Consider the following 21634-nt stretch of genomic DNA (forward strand, 5'->3'; position numbering starts at 1 on the left):
TGAGGGAGGAAAGAGTAAAGCTTATAGACCTGATAATACCCTTCTCCCTGCCCAATCTCCCTAGGGATGTGAATTCCACATTTTGAGAACTGTTTGAATGATTTGTGTCTCCTAACAAGATACATTTCTATATTCCTAAACCTGTGTGGGTCCCTGAACTGGCAAACAAATGAGAGAGACCGACAGGCTAGGGAACAGAACACATCCATCAGGGGATTTATCTCAGACAGTCAGATCCTGCCTGCCTCCAAATCAGTCTGTAAAATAAATCCACATATTCCATTCCCATGGGCTAGTGGGACCATCCTCAAAATTGTTTCTTACGCATGGAAATAGGGCCTCTTCCTAAGAACAGGGAGATACTTTTGTGCTGTATGTTTGTGATGACATTTGTTATCAAATAGTTTGGGCATTGTTACTTTACCTCTTACAGTGGAGACAACAGAACCAGCTGAAGCTGCCTCTTACAGTTCTAAAATTAACTCATCTAGTTGTTCGCTGTTGTATGTTCTCATTTTTGAATCTGTGGCTGCAGGGGCTAATGTCAGCATTCAAAAGCCATGTTTTCACCTTTGCTCAGTGCCGTGTTTGAGTAACCAGGCTGAAATAACGTACTAGGAAATATTCATAGATTCCTCACAGGAGTGTGTTGAATTTTTTGACAATCAATCAATCAATCTTTCTTTATACAGGAAGACCCTGTACCCAATGGTCTTCGTGCCCTTCCAGTGTTCTACGCTGCTACAATAACGATTAATGTATTCTCCATAATGTATGCAGGTGCCTCAGGTGAGTATTATCTGACATATGATGTCCACTGTGAAATCACTGTGTTACATGCCTAGCTGTGGCAAACACTTTAGGAAAAGGAACAGAGGCTACAGAAAGTACCAACAATAAAAGGATGGCTAGGGAAAATGTGGGATTTGGCCGTAGTGGCTGTGGCATATTGTTTGCAGGAACAGAGGGGAAAAAGACAATGGCAAAATAATTCCATATTGAATTGGAAAACTTTTATTGGTTTACTGTAGACTAAATCCATTGTTTCCTCAGTCAGTAGGTGGTTTTGACACATTTTAGTATACTCAATAAATATTTTCAATCCTGTTTGTTTGTAATGTGTATAAGCTGATTTCTGTATGTTTTCTTTATTTCATTATGCTTTTCACACACACACCCCACAAAGTACTGTTATCCTATTATACATTCTGAATATCATTCCGGATGTTTGATAATTGTTAAAAGGACAAAAAGAGATAATAAATGCTACAATAGGTACCTTAATTAAGACTGCTTTTCCTTTCTACAAAAGAGGGAACGCCTGCAGCCAATGTTTCCTGGAAAAGCAAGATAAGCTACAGTGTTTTCATCCAAGCTATCATAGATCTGTGAAGGCCGCTTAACATCGTGTACAGTACACCCCACATGGAACTGCAGCCAGTCACAGCTCCTTGACAAGTGTGCTTTTATGATGTGCATTTTTCTAAACATATATTTATGGCCCTTGAGGTGCTAACTTTTTCGTTTTTATTTTTTGTGATCAATAAGGCAAGGCAACACCACACTGGCACAAGCTGCTATTGTTTTAGTTGTACGCTTAACATCAGATACAGTTCAGTAGCATCAGCAAATTGTCCTATGTGGTCCACAAAGAGGGGGAGACAGTGCTTTGCCCATGTGCTTATAATAGCCCCAATCTTTTGAGCAAATTGATGTGTATGCCCTGAGCTACAGAGAAAATGGCTTCAGGATTTGAAGCCTTTGAAAGTGGAATATCATTTTTTACTTGTATTGGGGTGTTAGAAGTAGGCAGCTGTACCAGATCTATTGTATGTAGCATGATAAAAGATGGGAGCAGCTCCCACTCTTAAAAAAATGAAAGTATTGTATCAGTTTGGACATATTATAAACCAAACTGAAGGAAAAAAGCTGTGCTGACAAACATATACCAACAGTGGAAGTTTATCTTTGATGGGTGAAGTGCTGTAAAGGCTCAAGTGACAAAAGCACCAGAGATTATGCCCAAAACATGGCTTTTGGCTGCCATACTGTTTTAACCAATTAAAACCACCTTACACCTCCTGTCAACTAAAAATGCTGGCTTGCTACCTTGCTGAATGTATTTGCTACCTTGCTGCCATGGCTGACAATCCATAGTCATGCAAAATGCTAGGTAGGGCCTTGTTTACCTAGGTGATATGAAAGGCCTTGAGTGCATACAGCCAGGAGATCACTATTTGAAATTTTGTGGTGGAACAAAGTTTTTTTTTTATTAAAAAAAACAGATTTATGCAGAATACGTAACAGAATGGATAAACAATATCTGCAACAGAATCATTGTTATCACACAGAACGAATAAGCAAGGAATAAGCTCCATATGACATGGTCTCATTGATCATGCAAATCACAGGATGAGAAGCATCTATTCAACCTAGAAGATGACAGCAACAAAGTTGCATTCTTACACTCAGTTTTTCTTTATAGCTAACACGAGTCAGATGATGTTTTTAAAAATCACTGAATAGATCCAATGTATTCAGAACAGTACCTACAGAAATCACAGAACCTGATGATAGCAGCATGCATCTGCTTTCTCTGACAACAGTGATGACAACAGATGTTAACAATAATTTTGCTGATAGCTAATGACTTAGGGATAGAAATTGCAGCACATAATTTTATTTATCTGTAGGAATGTCTATGCCACTCAGTATATAAAATATCAGAGATGAATATGAAGACACGATTCATCGGTGCAACTCCTATGTCATGATTCATTGATAAAATAACTTTAAAACATTTGCTTCACTGTACAAACCAAATGTTCCTATACAGCAGAACATACAGAAAATGATCAAGGCTGTCATTTTCAAAGATTGCAAACATGCAGAGACTTGTTTAATGGCGCTGGTCAAATGATCCAGATGTTCTGACATCTTAATAGAAGAGAGATTCTCTCTGCCACTGTTGCTTGTGAAAGTTGGAGGACAGATGAGCAGCGTACCAAAGGCAGATCTTACTTACATTCTTACTACTTGTGTAGATACTCTACATGAGGTTCTTTATTCAGATCTGAAAACTTGTGTATTGATGGCAATCCACTAATTCAGGCCATAGGGAAGTCTCAGGAATGCTGGACATTTGGTGAGTATACTTATGAATTCTGCTCTGTGCTCTGACATTTTTTGGTGACAATACAACTGGAGTGGATGACATTTTTGATTGATACAGTGATGTGCAGCTGCTGCAGATGTGGAGTCAGTTCATTGCTACAGGTGAAAATAAAGCTGCTGTACCTCACTTTCTCTCTGTCCTCATGACATGAGGAGTAGCTTGCAAGACTAATATGAGGGTTTTTTTTTACTTCTCTTGGCTTCACCAAACCCAGTGAAAGATGGGTATCTAGGAGAAACTGCCCCAGTCTTTAGGGAACCAGAGGCTGACACAAGATTGATCCTTCGTGCTTCTGAGGCAGTTGAAAGACAACTAGTCATCTCTGCAGATGCCACACTTCTGCTGCTGCTCTTCCTGTCCACAAACACAACTGAAACTTAGTTGGCCTTTGTAACAGATAGAAAATGAATATACTACTCATTGTCTCCCACTGACACAAGTCTTTTAAAACCATAAAGCAGAATTTCCATGCAATAGCAAGCAGTGCCATGGTATCATCCTTCAGTAGCAATAGACATTCTTCTGGAGTTGTTTTGTTTTTAACACCACCGCTTTGTCAGTGGTATCGGAGAAGAGATTTTGGTGTTACATATATGGTACTTCCAGATGCCAGAACCGTTGCTACCAATTACCAATGACAAGAAGAATCTGCATACCTCCAATAACGTACCCGGATCCTGTGTCATCTGAGGGCTTTTTCCAAGTGCTCCCTCTGAGAGAGGTTCAGAGAGTGGTAAGAAGGGAGAGGGCTGTTTTTGGTTGTGACAGCCCCACCTATTTAATACTCTTTTAGGGAGGCCAACCTAGGGCTGACACTAATCTTCCTCTTTGAAGAAATATGATTACCATGTTTGTTGCTGTTTCTGTGTAAAATTTGAATACTCTTTATTGTTAAACTTCATGGTTGTTTTTTAATTGTGTATGTAAGTTGCCTAGAGATGTTTTGTGTTAGGTGACAAAGAACTACTACTACTACACACAAACAAACAAAGGTGCTCTTAAACTCCCCATAGTCTTATAGAATCTGATGGATTCTTGAATGCTCTGGTTTTGGGATGGAATGTGTGTTGGTTACTTTATCAGGAGAAGCATACCCTGTTACTCTTGGTTGATCTTTCAGTGGCTGTTGACACCATTGACCATGGTATTCTCCTGGATCAGCTCCATAAGATGGAAGTCAAAGGCATTATATTACAGTGGTTCTAATCCTATCTAAGAGCTGCTTCCTGTGTAGCATTGGGTGATTGTGCCTCCCCTCCCCAGGCAGTTATCCTGTGGGGTGTTGCAGGGCATTATTTTGTCTACACTGTTTAACATTAATATGAAGCTGCTGTGAGCTGTTGTAAGGCGTTTTGAGGTGAGAGATGATCAGTGTGCCGATGTCACTCATCTCTTTCTTAGTTACCTCTGAATCAAGAGTGGCCTTGCATGACTTGAGCTGGTGCCTGGATACAGTGGTGGGCTGAATGTAGGCCAGTACATTAAAGCTGAATCGTGAAAAGTTTGAGGCCCTGTGGCTGGGAGGTTCTAGGGTCCAGGAATTGGGAAATCTGTCTGTTTTAAATGGTGTTGCACTCCATCTGAAAGGACAGGTAAGTATTGTATATGCTATTGGATCTAATTCTGTCATTGGAGGCCCAAGTGATTTAAGTAGCAAGGAACACCTACTGCCAACTTTGGTTTGTGTGCCATTACAATTCCTAGACTAGCTAGGGATAGACTAGCAACTGTGATCCATGTGTTGGCAACCTCACAATTGCATTTCTGTAACATGCCCAATGTGAGGCTTCCCTTGAGACTGGTTCAGAAGCTGCAGCTATAGTGGGATACTGCTGCTTGGCTGCTCAGTGGGGCCGCCTGCCATACACATTATAAGACCAGTACTGAGGAATCTGCTTTAGCTTTTGGTTAGCTAACAAGGTGTTGGCTTTGGCCTATAGAGCCCCAAACAGATTTGGACCACATTATTCTTGAGACTGCCTTTTCCTATATAATCTACCCAGGTCGTTAAGATCTATGGGTGGGGTCTTGCAGACTGTACCACAGCCTACTGAGGTTTGGTTGGTCAGAGTTCAGAGGAGGGTCTTTTCTGTTGTGGTGCCCATTTTTTGGAATAAGCTACTTACGACAGTCAGGTGAGCACCCATGATGGGGTGCTTTCACAAACAGTTAAAAGGCATTTTTGTTTACCCTGGCATCTCCTGAATGTTGATATTGGGGGGAGGGGGTAATTTTTTGTTGTTGCTGTAGTTGCGGAAATTATGTGTTAACCATGCAGTAACTATTCAAATATTTTAATGGCTTTTTAATTTTAATGGCTTTCTGTATATTGTGAACTGCTTTGAAATTTATAAAGCTATAAATGAAAAGCAGTATACAAGTTTATAAAATAAAAACATAAATATCGCATGTGCTAATCACCAGGCAAAGATCTGATGGCAAGTAGATCAAATGCTTCTTCCTAGGAGGGGTCTGATCTCCTATCTGTGGCCTAGATAAGATTACCTCTTGTGTCCACTGCTTGTCTGGAGTGAAATGTGGATGCAAAACAAAATACCGCAAGGTGCACCTCTTTCATTATTTGAAATGTGCTGCTGCTTGTAGTTGTGATGCCTTTAGCATACCAGTAATTTCCTTATAAGCTCTATGCAAGCGAAAACCAGATGTTGTACCTTTATATTATTGCACATGGCTGCTTATACACAACCAATATTTCTGTTTCTCCATTTTCATTACATGATATTTAACGCAAGTGATTATCATCTTGTACGTACTTTAAAGAGACTGGCCGTCATAACTATGACGACAGTCATAACTTTGTGAACATCAATTCACTTTGAACATTCCATGCATCAGATTACAGGAAATTAGTTGGCTGACATATATGTATTAGACTTGAAACAGCTGTGTGGGATAGTTAAAATGGTACTTCATTCCATTGAAATGAATGGATCGTTCAGCAATGATAATTGCACGCAGGGGCCTGATCAGGATTGAGATGACAGTGGGAGCCAAAGGGTTAAAGCCTCTCTAACAACCCCCCCCCCATTCCAATTTGGATTGGGCTCCAAGCACCCGTAATTTGCCTTAGCAATGAAGGATTCATTCACTTCAATAGATCCCTTTTTTTGCAAATTGCAAGTGTGGGGGCCTCCATATGGATCAGGACCAGAGCAGCGGTAAATGATTACCCCCCATGCCCCACATCATGGATCAGGCCACCAGCAACTATAATTTGCTGTTTTCCTCCGCCCTCAGCAGCAAGCATGGAAACTGAGAAGGGGCAGGGCCAAGGAGAAGAGGCCCCAGGGGCTGATGGGAAACTTCTAAGGGCAGCATCTGAGTCACAGACTGGAAGTTCTCTATCCCTGTTCTAGAACCACTACTTCCAATTCCCCCTGCAGCACTGGGCAAATAGATACTGTGGTAAATGGTTGAAAACCAATGTATAAAGATGTAATTTGATTCTCCTTTTTCAGTCCTAGGAATCGTTCTTCCTATTTGGGCAATAGCACTAATATCAATTGGTGTATCGTTAGTATTCGCTCTCTTAGTCTGGATATTTGTGTGTCCATGGATGAAAAGAAAAATAGCAAGTATGTCTTTGGGCGGATGGATAAAATACATTTTAGGAAATGCTTTTAACTGTTGTTTTCCAGAACAGTGCAGTAATATTTTAAATATACTGTTGCAAATGGCTTTTTTTTGCCTTGTTCAGTTTAATATTTTGGGTTTTAGTTTTTGTTGTTTTTTTTAAAAAACTGGCCATGATCCAAAGTACTGCTTTTGGGGAGTTCACTGTGACTTCCAACATTAAAACACACACACACGCACGCACACACACACACAAAACCTAGGAGATTCCTATTCTGTATCTTAAATGACACTGAAGCTTGGTTTAGTTTCAAAAATTGTTTCCTGTGTGACAAGTCACAAAATTGATGCTTGAGAAATAGAAGTCCCATTCAACCAATGACTGCTTTGAACTAGCTGTGTAGCAGTTTGGGTGCTAGCCAAGGTATTTTATTTATCTGGAACATCTAAGTTGCTTTGAACCTGAGGAAGAAGAGAAGAAAAAAATAAGATTTAATGATCTAAATTAGATGGATGTGTAGACGGAAGCAAGTGGTCTGTTTCCTTGGTTGTTAGAGGTGGCTTAGTTTTATAGATATAAGCAACTTATTTGTGTCTGGTTTACTTAACTAAAGAGCAAAGCCCTATGACTCAAGTTGCAATCCAGTACTTACCTGGGAGTAAGTCTTATTGAACCCAATGGAGCTTACTTCTGAGTAGACGTTTATTGGAATGCAACCTCAGTCAATTTATTTGTTTAAGTGACACTAGAAATTTCTGATACAGAATGGCTGTGGCATAGATAATGAAGCTATTCTTACAAAAGCTCTTTGTTTTCCTTAGGTCGGTTAAAGAAAGAAGGTGCATTATCAAAGATATCTGATGAAAGCCTTGACAAAATTCAGGATAAGGATCCACATGTCTTTAAAGAACTTCCTGGTGCCAAAGCAAATGATGAAAGTACTATTCCTCTTACTAGCTCTGGAACAGAAGAGGCTGGTGCATCAGATAATATAGCAAATGGCAGCCATCCACGTGTGCCATATGGTGAGAAAACGAAGAACACATAAATTATTTCCTTTGTTTTCATGTGGTTGCCTGCTGATGTCCTTTTGGCAATTCCCTGGGATGTAAAATTGCTCTCCAGGACATCTACACTAAACCCTCTGCTGCCCCAACCTTTCTGGCATACAGGATAAATTAAAAGATAGGGTATATAGCTTTGTTTTGCTTTTTGCATAATTTCTCATGCTCTTTTCCTGGATCCTCAGAGATTGCTTGCACATACCAGTTTTTTTAAAGATCATCATACACATGTATGCTGTGCAGGGTTATTGTGTTCTCACACAGCTATCTATGAGTTCACTAGGGTTTCTGTTAATGAATGATGCAATTAAGGCAATATGCTAGCAATATGCTAATATGCTGGTAATGAAAAAACAGGAATGGTATATTATTTTGGTTGAACCTTTAATGTAAGTATGCAATCGTTTTATTTGTTTAGCAGTATGCCATTACAAATATAGATAAGTTGAGAGACAAATTTAGCTCTTAATGTCCTGGCAGCCAGCACAAATAAGGAATCACGCATTGAGATACAATTTTCTTTGTCTGATAGCAAAAAGCACACAAACTCACTTGGTGTAACAAACTTTTTCCCTCAACCAAACTCAGACAGATATTTCTCATGAGGATCTTTGTATAAAGGACACTGGTAATATAATGAACAACATCCTCTATAGGTGTTTTACAAAACACACAGAAGTTTCTTATAGCGACCATCGAGAAAAGTGGAAGGCCTGACATTAAACCTTTACTCAGTAAGGGCAATTCTACTTGGAGCTAATTACCTCCAGATAGTTAGCTTTCTGGTGATCTGTTTTAAAGCATGGATATAACCTAGAAAATCTCAAATAATGGATAGTTAGCATATCAGTTAAAGAAGGTTCCTATACACAAACAGCTTTAACTGTAATTTAGACAATAGCTGAATCTCAGTTAGCTCACAGTCAAATTCTCTGACGTGTATTTAAACCAGCAACTCGCTTTTGAGCATTTAAGGGTGAGCCATAAGCTATGGGGACCAGGTGAGAGGGTGGCAAAGCTAATATTCTGTTATGAAAATTTATGAGTGAAACCTGTATTCTGGCCTGAACAGAAGGCCAACCCACTTCTGCACAAATGTGCACAGCAGGAGTGCCAACAGGTAGGCCCAAACCTTTCTTTAAAAAAGAGCTTTGAACCTTCTCCAACTAATGAATGGCTAAGATCCCAAAGCTCTGCACCATATAACTTAGAGGGGACAACCTTAGCCAATAAAATATTTAGGGCTGGAACCACCAATTTCTCACCCTTAGTGTAAAAAAGGGTCTAATAGCATTTTAATCTTTGAGATACTGAACTATGTTTCATTGATAGCCCTTAGAGCCATCTGAAAACTTGGGTTTTTTCTCTCTTTTAAATAATATGGGAGTGAACGCTTAGCTTCTATCCTGTTCAGCTGTAGGTTTCTCCTGCCATCAAAACTATCCATTCCTGCAACTGTCTGTTGCAGACTTCTCCCACCATTACACAAATAAGCAATGCCCCCCTACCTCCCTTAGAGCATTTCTCTCCTGTTTCTCCATCCTCCCCAGTTCCTTGATTTGGTTTGTGTATTCAGCTATCCCATCACTTTAAAATTACCTTTTCTAACCCAACTGAAAAAAGGACTTGCAAACTACAAAAATAACTAGACCAACGTGCTGGTGCCTTTAGGCACTGGCGTTTGAAAGCTATCTGTATAAGACCCAGGAAGGGCATGATGGAGGTGAATGTTCTACTTCTAATAAGTACAGCAAACCTGTGTCTATTGGTGCTTCATTTTCCCTCAACAAGACAGCTCTTTGTTTTCAGAGATCCAAAGCTTTTTACGTCAGAAGCTAAACTAATTTTATGAAGAAGAATATACAGTTGTTGTTGTTATATGCCTTGATGTCGATTACGACTTATGGTGACCCTATATATCTTTTTGGATGTATTCATAGGGTTTTCATGGTAAGAGGTATTCAGAGGTGGTTTACCATTCCCTTCCTCCAAGCCTATGGCACCTGCTATTCCCAGGTGGTCTCCCATCCAAGTACTAACCAGGCCTGACCCTGCTTAGCTTCCGAGATCAGATGAGATCGGGTTTGTTCAGGGTTATTACACCTAAATTGATAACTTGGAATAACAGAGGCCCTGCCCTCAAACTTTGCAATCTAAAATAAAGATGACACATTAGGAAGGAAAGGAGGAATTAGTCAGTTTGGGAAAACTGGGTGACTAGCCACCAAAGAGGCCAATAGAACAGGGGGTCTATCTTCTGACATCCCAACCAGAGCAGCTGGCTGATGCTGGAGTCCAAGAGGAGAAGGGGTTGGCAGCTGGCCAGGAAAGAGCCTCAGGTCTCTCTCCCAAGCTGCAAAGTAGCTGATTATTGATGAGGCATAAATGCTTGTACGAATAATAGAAAGTAGAAGAGTGCTATTTCCCTGGAGCTTCAATATTTTGCTACCTTACAGATCTTGGATTTCCTTTAAACATAAGACTTTTCTCTGCTGTTTCAGGAAGGGCGTTTTCAATGACGCACACTATGGTGAAATCTCCTGTTTCGAATGGCACATTTAATTTTGACGGCCACATGAAGAGTGATATTCATGTGTATCACACTGTGCACAAAGACTCAGGATTGTACAAGGACTTACTGCACAAAATCCACCTAGACAGAGGCAGTGATGACAGGCCTACGCAAGAAAACAACTACAGACTGCTGCGGCGCAACAACAGTTACACTTGCTACACAGCTGCCATATGTGGGATGCCAGTGCATTCGTCCTTCAGAGCTGCTGACACGTCAACCCCAGAAGATAGCGAAAAGCTAGTTGCAGACACAGTGTCTTATTCCAAAAAGAGGGTTCGCTATGACAGCTACTCCAGCTATTGCAATGCTGTGGCAGAAGCAGAAATTGAAGCAGAGGAAGGTGGTGTGGAGATGAAGTTAGCGTCTGAGCTAGTGGATCCTAACCATCCCCCTGAGGATCCTGCAGAAGATGGAGATGAGAGAGACACCTCACAGGTGCACCTCCTTTTTCATTTTCTCCAGATCCTTACAGCTTGCTTTGGATCTTTTGCTCATGGAGGCAACGATGTTAGGTAAGTAAGGCGAGCTATTCATAATATATACTGATTCTGCAACTTGTGCCAATTGTTGTTGAGTGGTCAAACAAGGTACAATCTACTGCAGAATCTCACTAATGCTGATCTATTTTAAAAACCTATGCAGCTGAAAAAATTCCTTTACATAGGACCATATCTCCATCCTGCGCACAAAACTGCTATTTCTTGCTATTTCATTTGTGTGAAGAAAAAATACACAAATGAGATCAAGTCTCCAGGACTGAAGTTTCCAAGTCTGTTTTTACCAGAAACCAGATTTCTGAATGTTCTTGTCAGTGCCTTTAAGCTGAATTTCATCTTCCCTCTTGGTGCCGTGCTGCTTGTGTACAAGTCTGGCTAGATGTTCTCAGTTCTTTTTACTGAGCAGATGTTTCCAGCAAGCTTACCAATTTGCTGGCCAGTTTTTTGTTCATAGATTAGGAGAACAGGGGAAGGCACACGCGGCTTCATTTAATTCTCAGTGACTTTCAGTGGGAGTTGGATAACTAACTTTGACTATGACTTCCTAGGCAGGCTTAGTTGTATATTGTGTAAAAACAGCAAAAGAGTTACTGTAAATAAATAGTTACTGTAATCTAAGAACTTACTACTTGTGCTCTCCACTGTTCTGTTCCATTTTTAATAAAGCAGAGGTTGTAGAGCAGAGCAGAAAGCAGAGGCTTGGACTTGCTTTTATTGGGCCGGATGGATCTTAATCATATCCTATTTATTTATTTATTTCATTTCTATCTTGCCCTTCCTCCAAAGGAGCCCAGGAGATTTTAATATGCATCCATTTGATAAATTTGCTACCTCTGGCTTGCCACAAATTTTCACATCTTTTAGAATTTACTGTTTGATCACATATTGGCTTAATAAGCTAAGATAAGAACAAGCCTTCTGTCTGCGCGCACAACGACTTTGTTCCTCCTTTCAACCAACAAATAAACCAGGAAATCTTCAGTTAAGTATTGTTTCCCATTTTGTCCAAAGTGGGTTACAGCTTCAGAACAAGCCAAGACATTAAAGCAAGGTTTGAAGTTGGTTTAACGTCCTGACTTGTACTGAAGCTGTTACCCATAGTTTCCTGGTTTGGATGAAATGGCAAACGATCGCTCTGCCGTAGGAAACCTTAGGCCCAGGGGCTGAATTTAGCTCTCCAAGCCTCTCTGTCTGGCACTGAAGATTCCCCCCAAGCCACACCCCTTACCAACCCTGCTTAGCGTTTTTGCCAGGTTAGAATGTGTCCTTGAACTCTAACAATGTTTGGATGGAGAGGGATGCGTGGGTGTGTGCAGAAACTAGTCTACTGTTCAGAGTTAAAATATACATGTGTTGCTCTGACTGCTTTGCTTTTGGCCCTGCCCACCACTGGCATGTGCCCCCCACATTTTCCCCTGAGGGGAGTGTGGCCCTTGAGCTGCAAAAGGTTCCCAGCAATGCTGTAGTTCATTTAAGAGTTTGTGGTTTATTTGCTCACTCATGGGGCATGAGTGTGCACAGCCAAGAGACTTGTTCATATCTTAGCATATTAAGCTGAGAATAGGATGTCTGAAGTCCCGGTGTGCAAGTTGGGGCCATCACAGAGTGTGTCACTCCTTCCTTAATCCATGTCAGAAGCCGATAGGAGCAGAGAAGCTGGTTGTATTATGGCACTAACATTGAGTCAGTCCTGAAAAACAATGGGGCCACAAATGGGAAATTGGCTGTGGCATGTTTCAATCCCTGTGAGCATAAAATGTAATCAGGTATTTAACAAGAGGGTAGGCACTTCGTAGGTTAATTATACAGTGTTTATTTTTCTCTTCTTAAAAGAATGCATACTCTCAAGATATTTGACATGGTAATAAAGTTTATTACTTGCGTTATGGTCAGGTGCCATGTTAATGATTTAACTTGAAAATAGCAATAGAAACGAGGGCCACAGCTGTATTCAAAGAGCATTTCATTGTCTGTTGTTACTATAACTTTTGTATAAATTCAAATGCACTGTTTTATATAATGCAACATTTAATATAAATATAATACAACACGTAATACAGTGCTCAAAGGCATTGACTGCAAATTGCCATGACCAAAGAGAATCACATTAATAACTGTAACAGTGTACAAAATTGTCAAATTTGTCCAATTATTGCCAACACAATATAATCCTAAAAGATGTGAAGAAGCAGAAGCAGGGGCTCTGCTTGTATCTACTGCTACAGAGGAGTATTTATGTACATTTTTGTGTTTGTATTTACTTACGCAACAGCTGTATGCCTGAGAGCATTTAATTATGTATTAACTTGAAAATAGAATTGATTCTGAAGTGTGCATTGTTCTTGCAAAGATCATAAGGCCCAATCCTGCTGGCCAGTTCATGCAAACGAACCGATTCATATACAGTGAGGCTGCCTCCGGTGAATATATTTGATTAGGCTTATCTTATGGCTGCTTTCTAAGTCGTGCTGCCTAAGCACAGAACATACAGAGTTTGCTTCATTTTCTTTCTTTCTTTTTCTTTATTACATTGATATATCACCTCGCCTCCAAAGAGCTCAAGGTGGCATATGTGGTTCTCCCCCCTTTCCCCCATATTTTATCCTCACAACCCTATGAGGTAAGTTACACTGAGAAATAGGGACTGGCCCAAGGTCACCCAGTAAGCTTTTTGGCTGAGTGGAGATTTGATTTTGTAATCACCTAGAGATATCAGTCAGTGCTTGAGTTGATTTAGGCAAATAAAGGCTGCCTTGAAGGGCTCGCAGATAGGAGCAATATCTGGTGTAGCATTGTGGCTATGAATGTGAGCTGAGGCATACTCACTGAGTACGCCACACTTTCTCAGCTGCAGCCCAACCTCTTTAATGAGAGATTGATAGTACTGACCTCCTTTGAACGCTTGAAATTATTTTTTATTGTTCCACCTTCAGTGTTACAATTCTCATTCCAAGTGTGTCCATGGCTGTGTAGTTTGGTTGAGGATGCAATTGGAATGGCAGCAATCTGTGGGGATGGGGAGTGCAGAGTATTCCTGCAGCATACTCCTTGATGTGGGCTGGTTGTTGGCTTCCTCTTTTTTGCTATTTATAGCCCTCTATGTGGTTTTATGGTCCTGAACTGATGGATTGTAGTTTAGTTTTTATTGCAAATAGAGCCCTCTTGAGGCTGGATTTGCATGCATTATAGGGTTTCTTCCTCCAGGTGGCTATAGCTCAGTCTATTTCTTCCATTAAAAGATTGCACTTGTGATATCTTTTCCCCCCTACTCTTCTCTGCTTTTTTCTTATAAAAAAACCAAACATTTTTTAAAAATTAAACCCACTCTCATGTTTTAATTTATTTAATTTCTAATAAAACACATAAACATTAAATAAAACTAACTTGGAATCCATCCAGTAATATGTTTTACCCCCCCAAGTTATATTACCATATATTTCTAATGTATGAAGTAGTAGTTTCTTTGGTGCATCCCATGCAGTCATTCATAGGATAGGTAAAATTGACTGGAGGGGAGGGGAAGAAGGGGATGGGGGAGGGGAAGGGAGGGGTGAAGGAAGGGGGAGGGAAGGGGCGGGAGGGAGGAAGAGGAGAGGGCTGGTTTGGTCATTTGCATGCTTTTTGAGTTTAATGTAGTTAGTGAAGGGTGCTGAGAGCTGCTAGGAGATGCCCTGTTCCTCTCACAGACCTTCAATCAGAGCAATGACTGTTAAACCAGTCTGGCCACTGGAGCTCTTGTCAGGGGAATAGGAGTCTCCTTTTAGTACCCTTCACAAACTACACTTCCCAGGATTTTTTGGGGGAAGCCATGACTGTCTCAAGTGAAATAACGGTCAGGTGTGGGTGTGGCCCCCTGATTAGGCAAGCCCAGCAGCTGTGAGTCTGGCTTTAGAACACTGACAGTTGATTCTTACTGAACATGCCCGGCCTTATCATTGAGTTCAATGCTAAATTTCTTAAATTAATTAAAAACCAGCCAGGCATTTTTTTAACTTTTAAACTGCAGAAGATGAAGGTCAGAGTATGGGGCAAGGTCAGTAATAGGATTACAGGTACTCTGTGAACATGGCTGATGTTTAATGAATTTCAACAGATTGAGAACTCTGTCAGAAAAAAGTCCAAAAGGGGGCTGGTTTTTTCTCTTTTTACAGTTTGAACTCTCAATTCTGTCTGACTGTTTTGTGTATCTCCATGAAAATTGAGAGGGTTGTTAAGCAAGTGTTTCTGAGTTCAGGATTGTAAGTTTGTAAAGTTTTGTTTTGAAATGAGCTTATGGGAAGCATCAGAATGGCATGGGAGGTGTTTTCAGTTTAACATTGCGGAATGTGAAAAATCCATGCTGACTATAGTATACAGCCACTCTTGTGGCTGTATAATATACTTTTAAGTAATGCGTCCTAAAGTCATTCTTTGTGGCCTCTGTGCAGTTGCAGATGAACTCTAGCTTTCTGAATGTCTCCTTGCTAGAAAGAAAAGTTGCTTGTGTGGTGTTCTGCTTAGTTTTATCTGATTTGGGAGCATTTAGCCATCTTTTAAAAATATTCTTGAGGTTCTTTCCCTTGTTTATCCTATATAGCTATGGCACAGCGAGGATCATTCAAAAAATGTTCATCTTGGTGGAGCTAAAGCCCTGTCCTCAAGTAACTTTTACTTTCTTCCATGCGGTTGAAAGGTTGCCATTGGCTCCTAATCAAAAAATGCAGTGTTGCAATGTGTGGACAGAATCTGTTCTCTACCTCTTGCACTGCATGGCTAGACCTTCACTAAGAGAAAATCCTCCAGAGGTGTGCAGTGTGTGTCTGCATAAAAGCATATAGAGATGCACTGAATTTTGTCAGGTTCTTGCACTATACTATTCAGTATTTACAGGTTTAATTTAGCAGAAAGATGGTAGTATCAAACTTCAAGTCAGTTGATGGTTGGAAAGGAATGAAATTAAGTGTTCTATTTAATTTCCAAACAATGTACATGAAAATATAAATCTATGGGACCCATATTTTAGAGAATTAACCGTTTTTCTTGACTTGTATCATGGCACCCAAGAGGTAGCCCAAGGGAAGGGCTGCTATTGTGAACTGGCATAAGCCACCCCCAAGTCCATCTAGTACTCCTCTCACCTTCTGGCTTGGAAGCAACAGAAGACAAACTTGGTACATCACGAGTTGGCTCTATCATATAGCTCTTTAATTATCTTTACTCCAGCCTAAACAGCTCCTCTAACCTTTCCTCCTAGGACTTGGTCATCATCTTTCTTACCACCTCAACAATCAGTTTGCTTTATCAATATCCTTCTTAAATGACAAAAGCCATTTTTTAAATGGAGCTTTGGTTATAGTGCAGGAGAGGGCATATAATGCTTAGGGCTCAGGAAGTTGAGAGTCCTGACTTTTTTTTATTATCGGGTGTCACCCTGATGAAATCTACTCAAGGGCATTCTTGGCTTCATAGAACATTGTCAAATAGGTAGTCAATTGACCAGTTCCCTAGAATGTATTACTTTTTGTAAGAGTCTTTCCAGTAACAAAACACTGCAAAATAAATGCTAGCTCACCCACAAGTTTATAGACTAAGAGATTAGATTTTCAAGGGATAGATATGCAAGGGAAGAGGAAGAGAGGAGAAGCACTCAAGAAAGCTAGAATAAAGAAATCATTAAAAACAACAACAGCACAGGCATTTAAATTTAAAACAGGCATTACTTTGGGACAGACTGTGATTACTGGAAGAAAAGTAATTTCTTTACCTTTGGCCAAATGATTGGTGCCAAACATATGGGCAATTCAAAATCTGGGATATTTTTTAGTGCAAAGAGGGAAGCATTGGATGTAGTAGGTAAGATTTTTTTACTTGTTGGGCACCATTGGAAAAAGTTTGTCACAGGTTCTTCAGCTGTGGTCCATGGACCCCAAGAGATCCGTGAACCAGGCACAAAAAAATCAATTTCCATTGTAATAAAATTAATTTTATTTATTTATTTATAGGCGTCCATATGACAGTATTTTATTTATTTATATTTATTATCTTATTTATATCCCGCCCTTCCTCCCAGCAGTAGTGCAATACTGGATTTTAAATTAAACCTCTTGGCCCTAATATGCAATTGGTGTCTAGTTGTTCTTGAAGTATTTCTGTTACTCTGCATACAAAGCGCTTTGACAGCCTTTTTTGAATCATTCTAAACTTTATTCCTCCTGAGCTGAAAGAGCCACTAGAGATTAAGGACTTCATTTTGGTCGGCAGTTAAGTGTTTTTGGAAGTTGCTGACTGCCTATAATTTGAAAGCTGGGGCTCTAGTTTTTAGAAAATATTAACTTCTAGACATTGCCTGCTTGTGTTGCACAATGTCAGACAGTACCAGTGCCCTTGTTCCAGCTGTGTGTTTTGGCAAGGCACTTGGACTAAATATAGCCAATGCTAGTCTTTGGATCTAGCTGTCAATTCCTGGGCTGTGCATTCTATGCATTCCATTCTCCATTGCCAACGTCCTGAGAAAACTTTAGCTTGTCAACTCATTAAACATGGAGTATTATGTTTGGTATTTTAGGCTTTTCTTCTGGTAGTCAATTTAACTGTTGCTTTCCTAGCTTAGGCTGCAGATAGGAAAATCAGTGCCACAGAATACTGTATGATGGCCATGCACTATTATCCCATTCTTTCTATATTTGGCTTATTCTTTATGTGAGCCTGAGCATTAGAAGTCAGTGTATCTTAGGACCTCTGTACCAGAGTTTAAAGTATGCTAAACAATTACAGTGTGCTCAGCTCTGCCTAAAGGAAAGGAAATTAGATCAAAGCAACGTGCCTTTGAAATGTCCTTTCTTGGGTTCCAAGCCCCAAAACATTGACAAGTCAGATTGGTATCTTCTAGATCCTATATTTTACAAACTACATATCCAGCCTACTTTTCAGTTCCATGATTTTTCAAAGTGGCTAACAAAGAACAGAACAGTACCTTTTAAAATAACTTCAAAAACCAATGAAACATCAAATTGTAGGTAAAAACCTTTGAGCTCACCAGGTATCAGCATCTGTGGAAAATGGTCCTGTTCCTTGTTGTCCTCACCAATCTGACTTGGGATAAAGATCTCCTCTGAGGATCTTGGTGTATGGGGAGCCTCGTAAGAGAGAAGACATTCTTTAAAGTAACCAGGGCCAAGGCCTTTCAGTGCTGTAAAACCAGCACTTTGAATTGCATTCAGAAACCAGTTGGGAACCTATATAGCTGTGTTAACAACAGATTAGCTCAATAGTCCCCATATTTACCTGCCATCCTGACATAAGTAACTGTTAAAACTAAGATAAACCAAATCTCCTAGGGCAGTTAAATGATAAGCTTCTGTTTTCTGTTGCATAGTAGCTTCAGTTATATGAAAATGCCACTCTGGTATTCTTTTGTAGAGTGAAATGGTGTGTCCAAACAGCATGGGTGCTGTATACAGCAAGGAAAGATGTAAACCGAGATAAATAAATGGCTGTTTCTGTATGATTCCTCTGACTGGTCAATGTGATTGGTAGGGTATTGAGTGAAGGATTTAGAATTTGATAACATAGTTCTACTGTTATGTTTTTCAGCAATGCTATTGGCCCCTTGGTTGCCCTCTGGCTTATATATGACCAGGGTACTGTACTGCAAGAAGCTACTACTCCTGTTTGGCTGCTACTGTATGGGGGCGTTGGAATCTGTGTTGGCCTCTGGGTCTGGGGGCGAAGAGTGATCCAAACAATGGGAAAGGACCTCACACCAATCACACCATCAAGGTATGTGCCTATCTCCTGGATTTGGTTGCCTGGAATCTAATGCTGTCTGTTTGGAGAAATTTTGCCATAGCATATGTGTGCCTAATAATTTCTGCTTTTGATTTGACTAGTTACCCCCCTTTAAACTAATGGTAATGTGATTGAACTGGTGAGGTCTAGTTGAGCAGAATAGTCTGCCAATGTCTGAATAGCATAGAGAGGCATAAATTAGGAAATGGCAAAAATCAAAGTAGTTTTCCATGAGCTTCTGAATAACTAAAAAAATGAACCTATAGTTTTTATTTGCCTTTAATGCATACTAGACCTCTGCTGCTAACCTAATTACTAATTAAGCATGATTTCTTGGAATGTAGGATAGATTGCCAGTAGTAGTGAGCTGCTCAGCTAATTTAATGTAAATGTGTGCGTACAGTTTCTATTATTCAGCAGCAACGTATTCGCTTGCTTAATATAACTCAATGGCCAAAGATCAGTTGGAGAGAGCCAGTTGGAGAAGATGCTGGTAAGACTTTGGCATGTTGCATGGTGTCAGCCCAGACTGATTGATTGAATTTCTTTAAAAAAAGAGTGACTGTGAAGTGTTTTTTTATGCTTCCTGCAGTGGATTCACTATTGAGTTGGCTTCGGCGTTCACAGTTGTGATAGCTTCCAATGTTGGACTTCCAGTCAGTACTACACACTGCAAGGTATGCCTTTGCCATGTGACTGTAGCCAGGCCGGTCTGGACTGTTCGTGTTTTAACTTTGCTACCCAGATCAATTTCTAGTGGCATGATACCACGATGGGGAAATATACACATCCATTTTACATTCAAGAACAACCCCCCCCCCAAAAAAAAATTTTTTTGTGTGTAAAATGGTTAATGGACAGTTCTCAGGTTCCCTTCTCAGACATGTCATCTTTTTCCACACATTGTGGAACTAAAGTCCCCCCTTTTTGTTATGAGATCATTCCCCACATATCTGCATTAAATTTGGCATAATGTTACATTTTCTGAAAAAAGCAATCAATTAGCGGTCTTCTGCAGGCCTCATTAATTTCATTTGTCCTTGTGCAGAAGCAAAGCTCGGTGCACTATGCATCAGCCATTCCCTCAACATTTTCCCATGGTTGTGCAGTTGCGCATGAGCGCATGCAACAAGAATGACTCAAGCCCCCCCTTTTTTATAGTATAGTAGGGACAGATGGCTTGAGGCATTTTGATACCTGAGGCAGGAAATCCACATGGCACTTGCCTATGGAATTAAATGACAAACTAAAATAATCTATATTGTGCTGCCCTTGAATAGTACACCAACATCTGCTGCTATACCGTCCGTGAGGGTAGCATTGGCCCTGAATCACAGAAACATTTTCATCGGGTCATGCCACGTGAATGTTGATCTGCTGCACCCCTTTTTGTCCAGAGGTCCTGACACTGTTCATCCTTCATCCTTCTACTTTCCTGATGAGTGCATGGCATGGGATTTCCTGTATGACACTTTTACACTACAGAATCTCCATCTGTCTTTTTTTATTTCTTCACAGTGGATTTTGCGTTGAAGTAATGTGTGCGCTAACCGTACTTGTAGCCTCAAATGTGGGTATTCCAATAAGCTCCACTCATTGCAAGGTATTGGAGTTTGCAGCAGTCACACCAATTAAACACAAGCCCAATCTTTTAAGAACAGCAAAAAGAAAATAGCACTGATTTTCCCTGTTTTGCCTTCATTATATAATGCATCAAGCAGGTTTTTTAAAAAAAAAATAAGACTCAAAATATGGAAGTATGAATTACTTTCAAAATTATATTGAAAGATTGGAGTTGTGAATTTTTCCCAGATGTCAAGATACTGATGATTTGTTTTGCTTTTTTTAAAAAAAGAATAGAAATATATATATATATATTTCATTATTAGTGTGGGCAAAATATAGGTAGCTTAATCATACTGCTACTTATAAGACACATTGTAGTATTCATTTGGTAGTCTATTAACCAGCAACAGTCATCATCGTAACTTTTCATATTCTTGCTTCTACGTATTAAACTTCTTAGTATTAGCTTTGCATTAACAGTTTTATATATTTTATTTTGGCCCCCCAAATTTGCAGTTTCTCATATGGAATATTAGTGGATTGTGGTATGCATAATTTTAGGGAGCACCACATGTACACAAGTCACAAAAATGCTTGGTTCTGTATTTCATTATCTGAAGGCACGTGGCATTTGGTTTCAAGCCAATTGGAACTTGAAAGCTCTACAAATTATTTTAGCTTTTCAATGGCTAATCTGCTTTTCTAACCTGTATTTTCATCTAAACCTAGTAAGCTAAACTTAGATGATGTTTAGAAATGGGTGAACTAATGCCAATGTCACTGATACCCTTTTAAAATTGGGGGGAGGGGGAATCGTGAAACAAAATGCTGTATAAGCTGAATCTTTTAAAAATTGGTGGTTAAATAAAATGGTGATACTTTTGATATACATTAGTATGGGTCCCTTTTCAGTATATATATTTATATCTCTCTCTCTCTCTGTGTGTGTGTATATATATATATATATATACACACCACATCTCCATCTTTGTCCTTTTCTTTCTTTCTCTCTCACTCCCCTCCTTTCCCTTTCTTGGTCTTTTCCCCTTCTCTTTAAAAGCATAAAAAGAGAGCGGCACTGGTGCAAGTGACGTGACCCAGCAGCCGGAAAATGGATTAAAAATCCTTAGCAAGTAATGAGGCAGAAGAATGACTAAAAGCTGGAAGAAATGTCTAGGTGCTAATAAATGTTCATGCATGAACATATCACTATGTTCTTTAAAGAAGATTGCAAAATACTGTAATGTGGAGTTAAATAGTGTTTTTAGATTCCAAGATGACCAGTCATATACTCATCACTTTCAGGTCTAGAAGAGAGAGTTACATTCTCACCACACCCAAAGGGTCCATGTACAGAAGTCAGCTGGACTGGCAGTTGAATTTTACTTCAGCACT

At 39.9% G+C, this 21634-nt stretch overlaps 1 protein-coding gene and 1 pseudogene across 12 annotated transcripts in view; one reads left to right on the forward strand and one right to left on the reverse strand.

Moving 5' to 3' along the window:
- SLC20A2 (solute carrier family 20 member 2) overlaps positions 1–21634 on the forward strand; it is a 109795-nt gene that overhangs the window by 69516 nt on the left and 18645 nt on the right. For all 12 annotated transcript variants that reach the window (XM_061590994.1, XM_061591000.1, XM_061590996.1 and 9 more), the window contains 6 exons: positions 693–789; positions 6655–6771; positions 7592–7795; positions 10336–10921; positions 18479–18664; positions 19266–19350. In XM_061590994.1, coding sequence (XP_061446978.1) covers positions 693–789; positions 6655–6771; positions 7592–7795; positions 10336–10921; positions 18479–18664; positions 19266–19350 — 1275 coding nt within the window. The remainder of the gene's footprint in view (positions 1–692; positions 790–6654; positions 6772–7591; positions 7796–10335; positions 10922–18478; positions 18665–19265; positions 19351–21634) is intronic.
- LOC133368092 (5S ribosomal RNA) lies at positions 9826–9944 on the reverse strand (annotated as a pseudogene).

This window comes from Rhineura floridana, chromosome 11 (genome assembly GCF_030035675.1).
Source record: "Rhineura floridana isolate rRhiFlo1 chromosome 11, rRhiFlo1.hap2, whole genome shotgun sequence".
NCBI classification, from domain to species: Eukaryota; Metazoa; Chordata; class Lepidosauria; order Squamata; family Rhineuridae; genus Rhineura; species Rhineura floridana.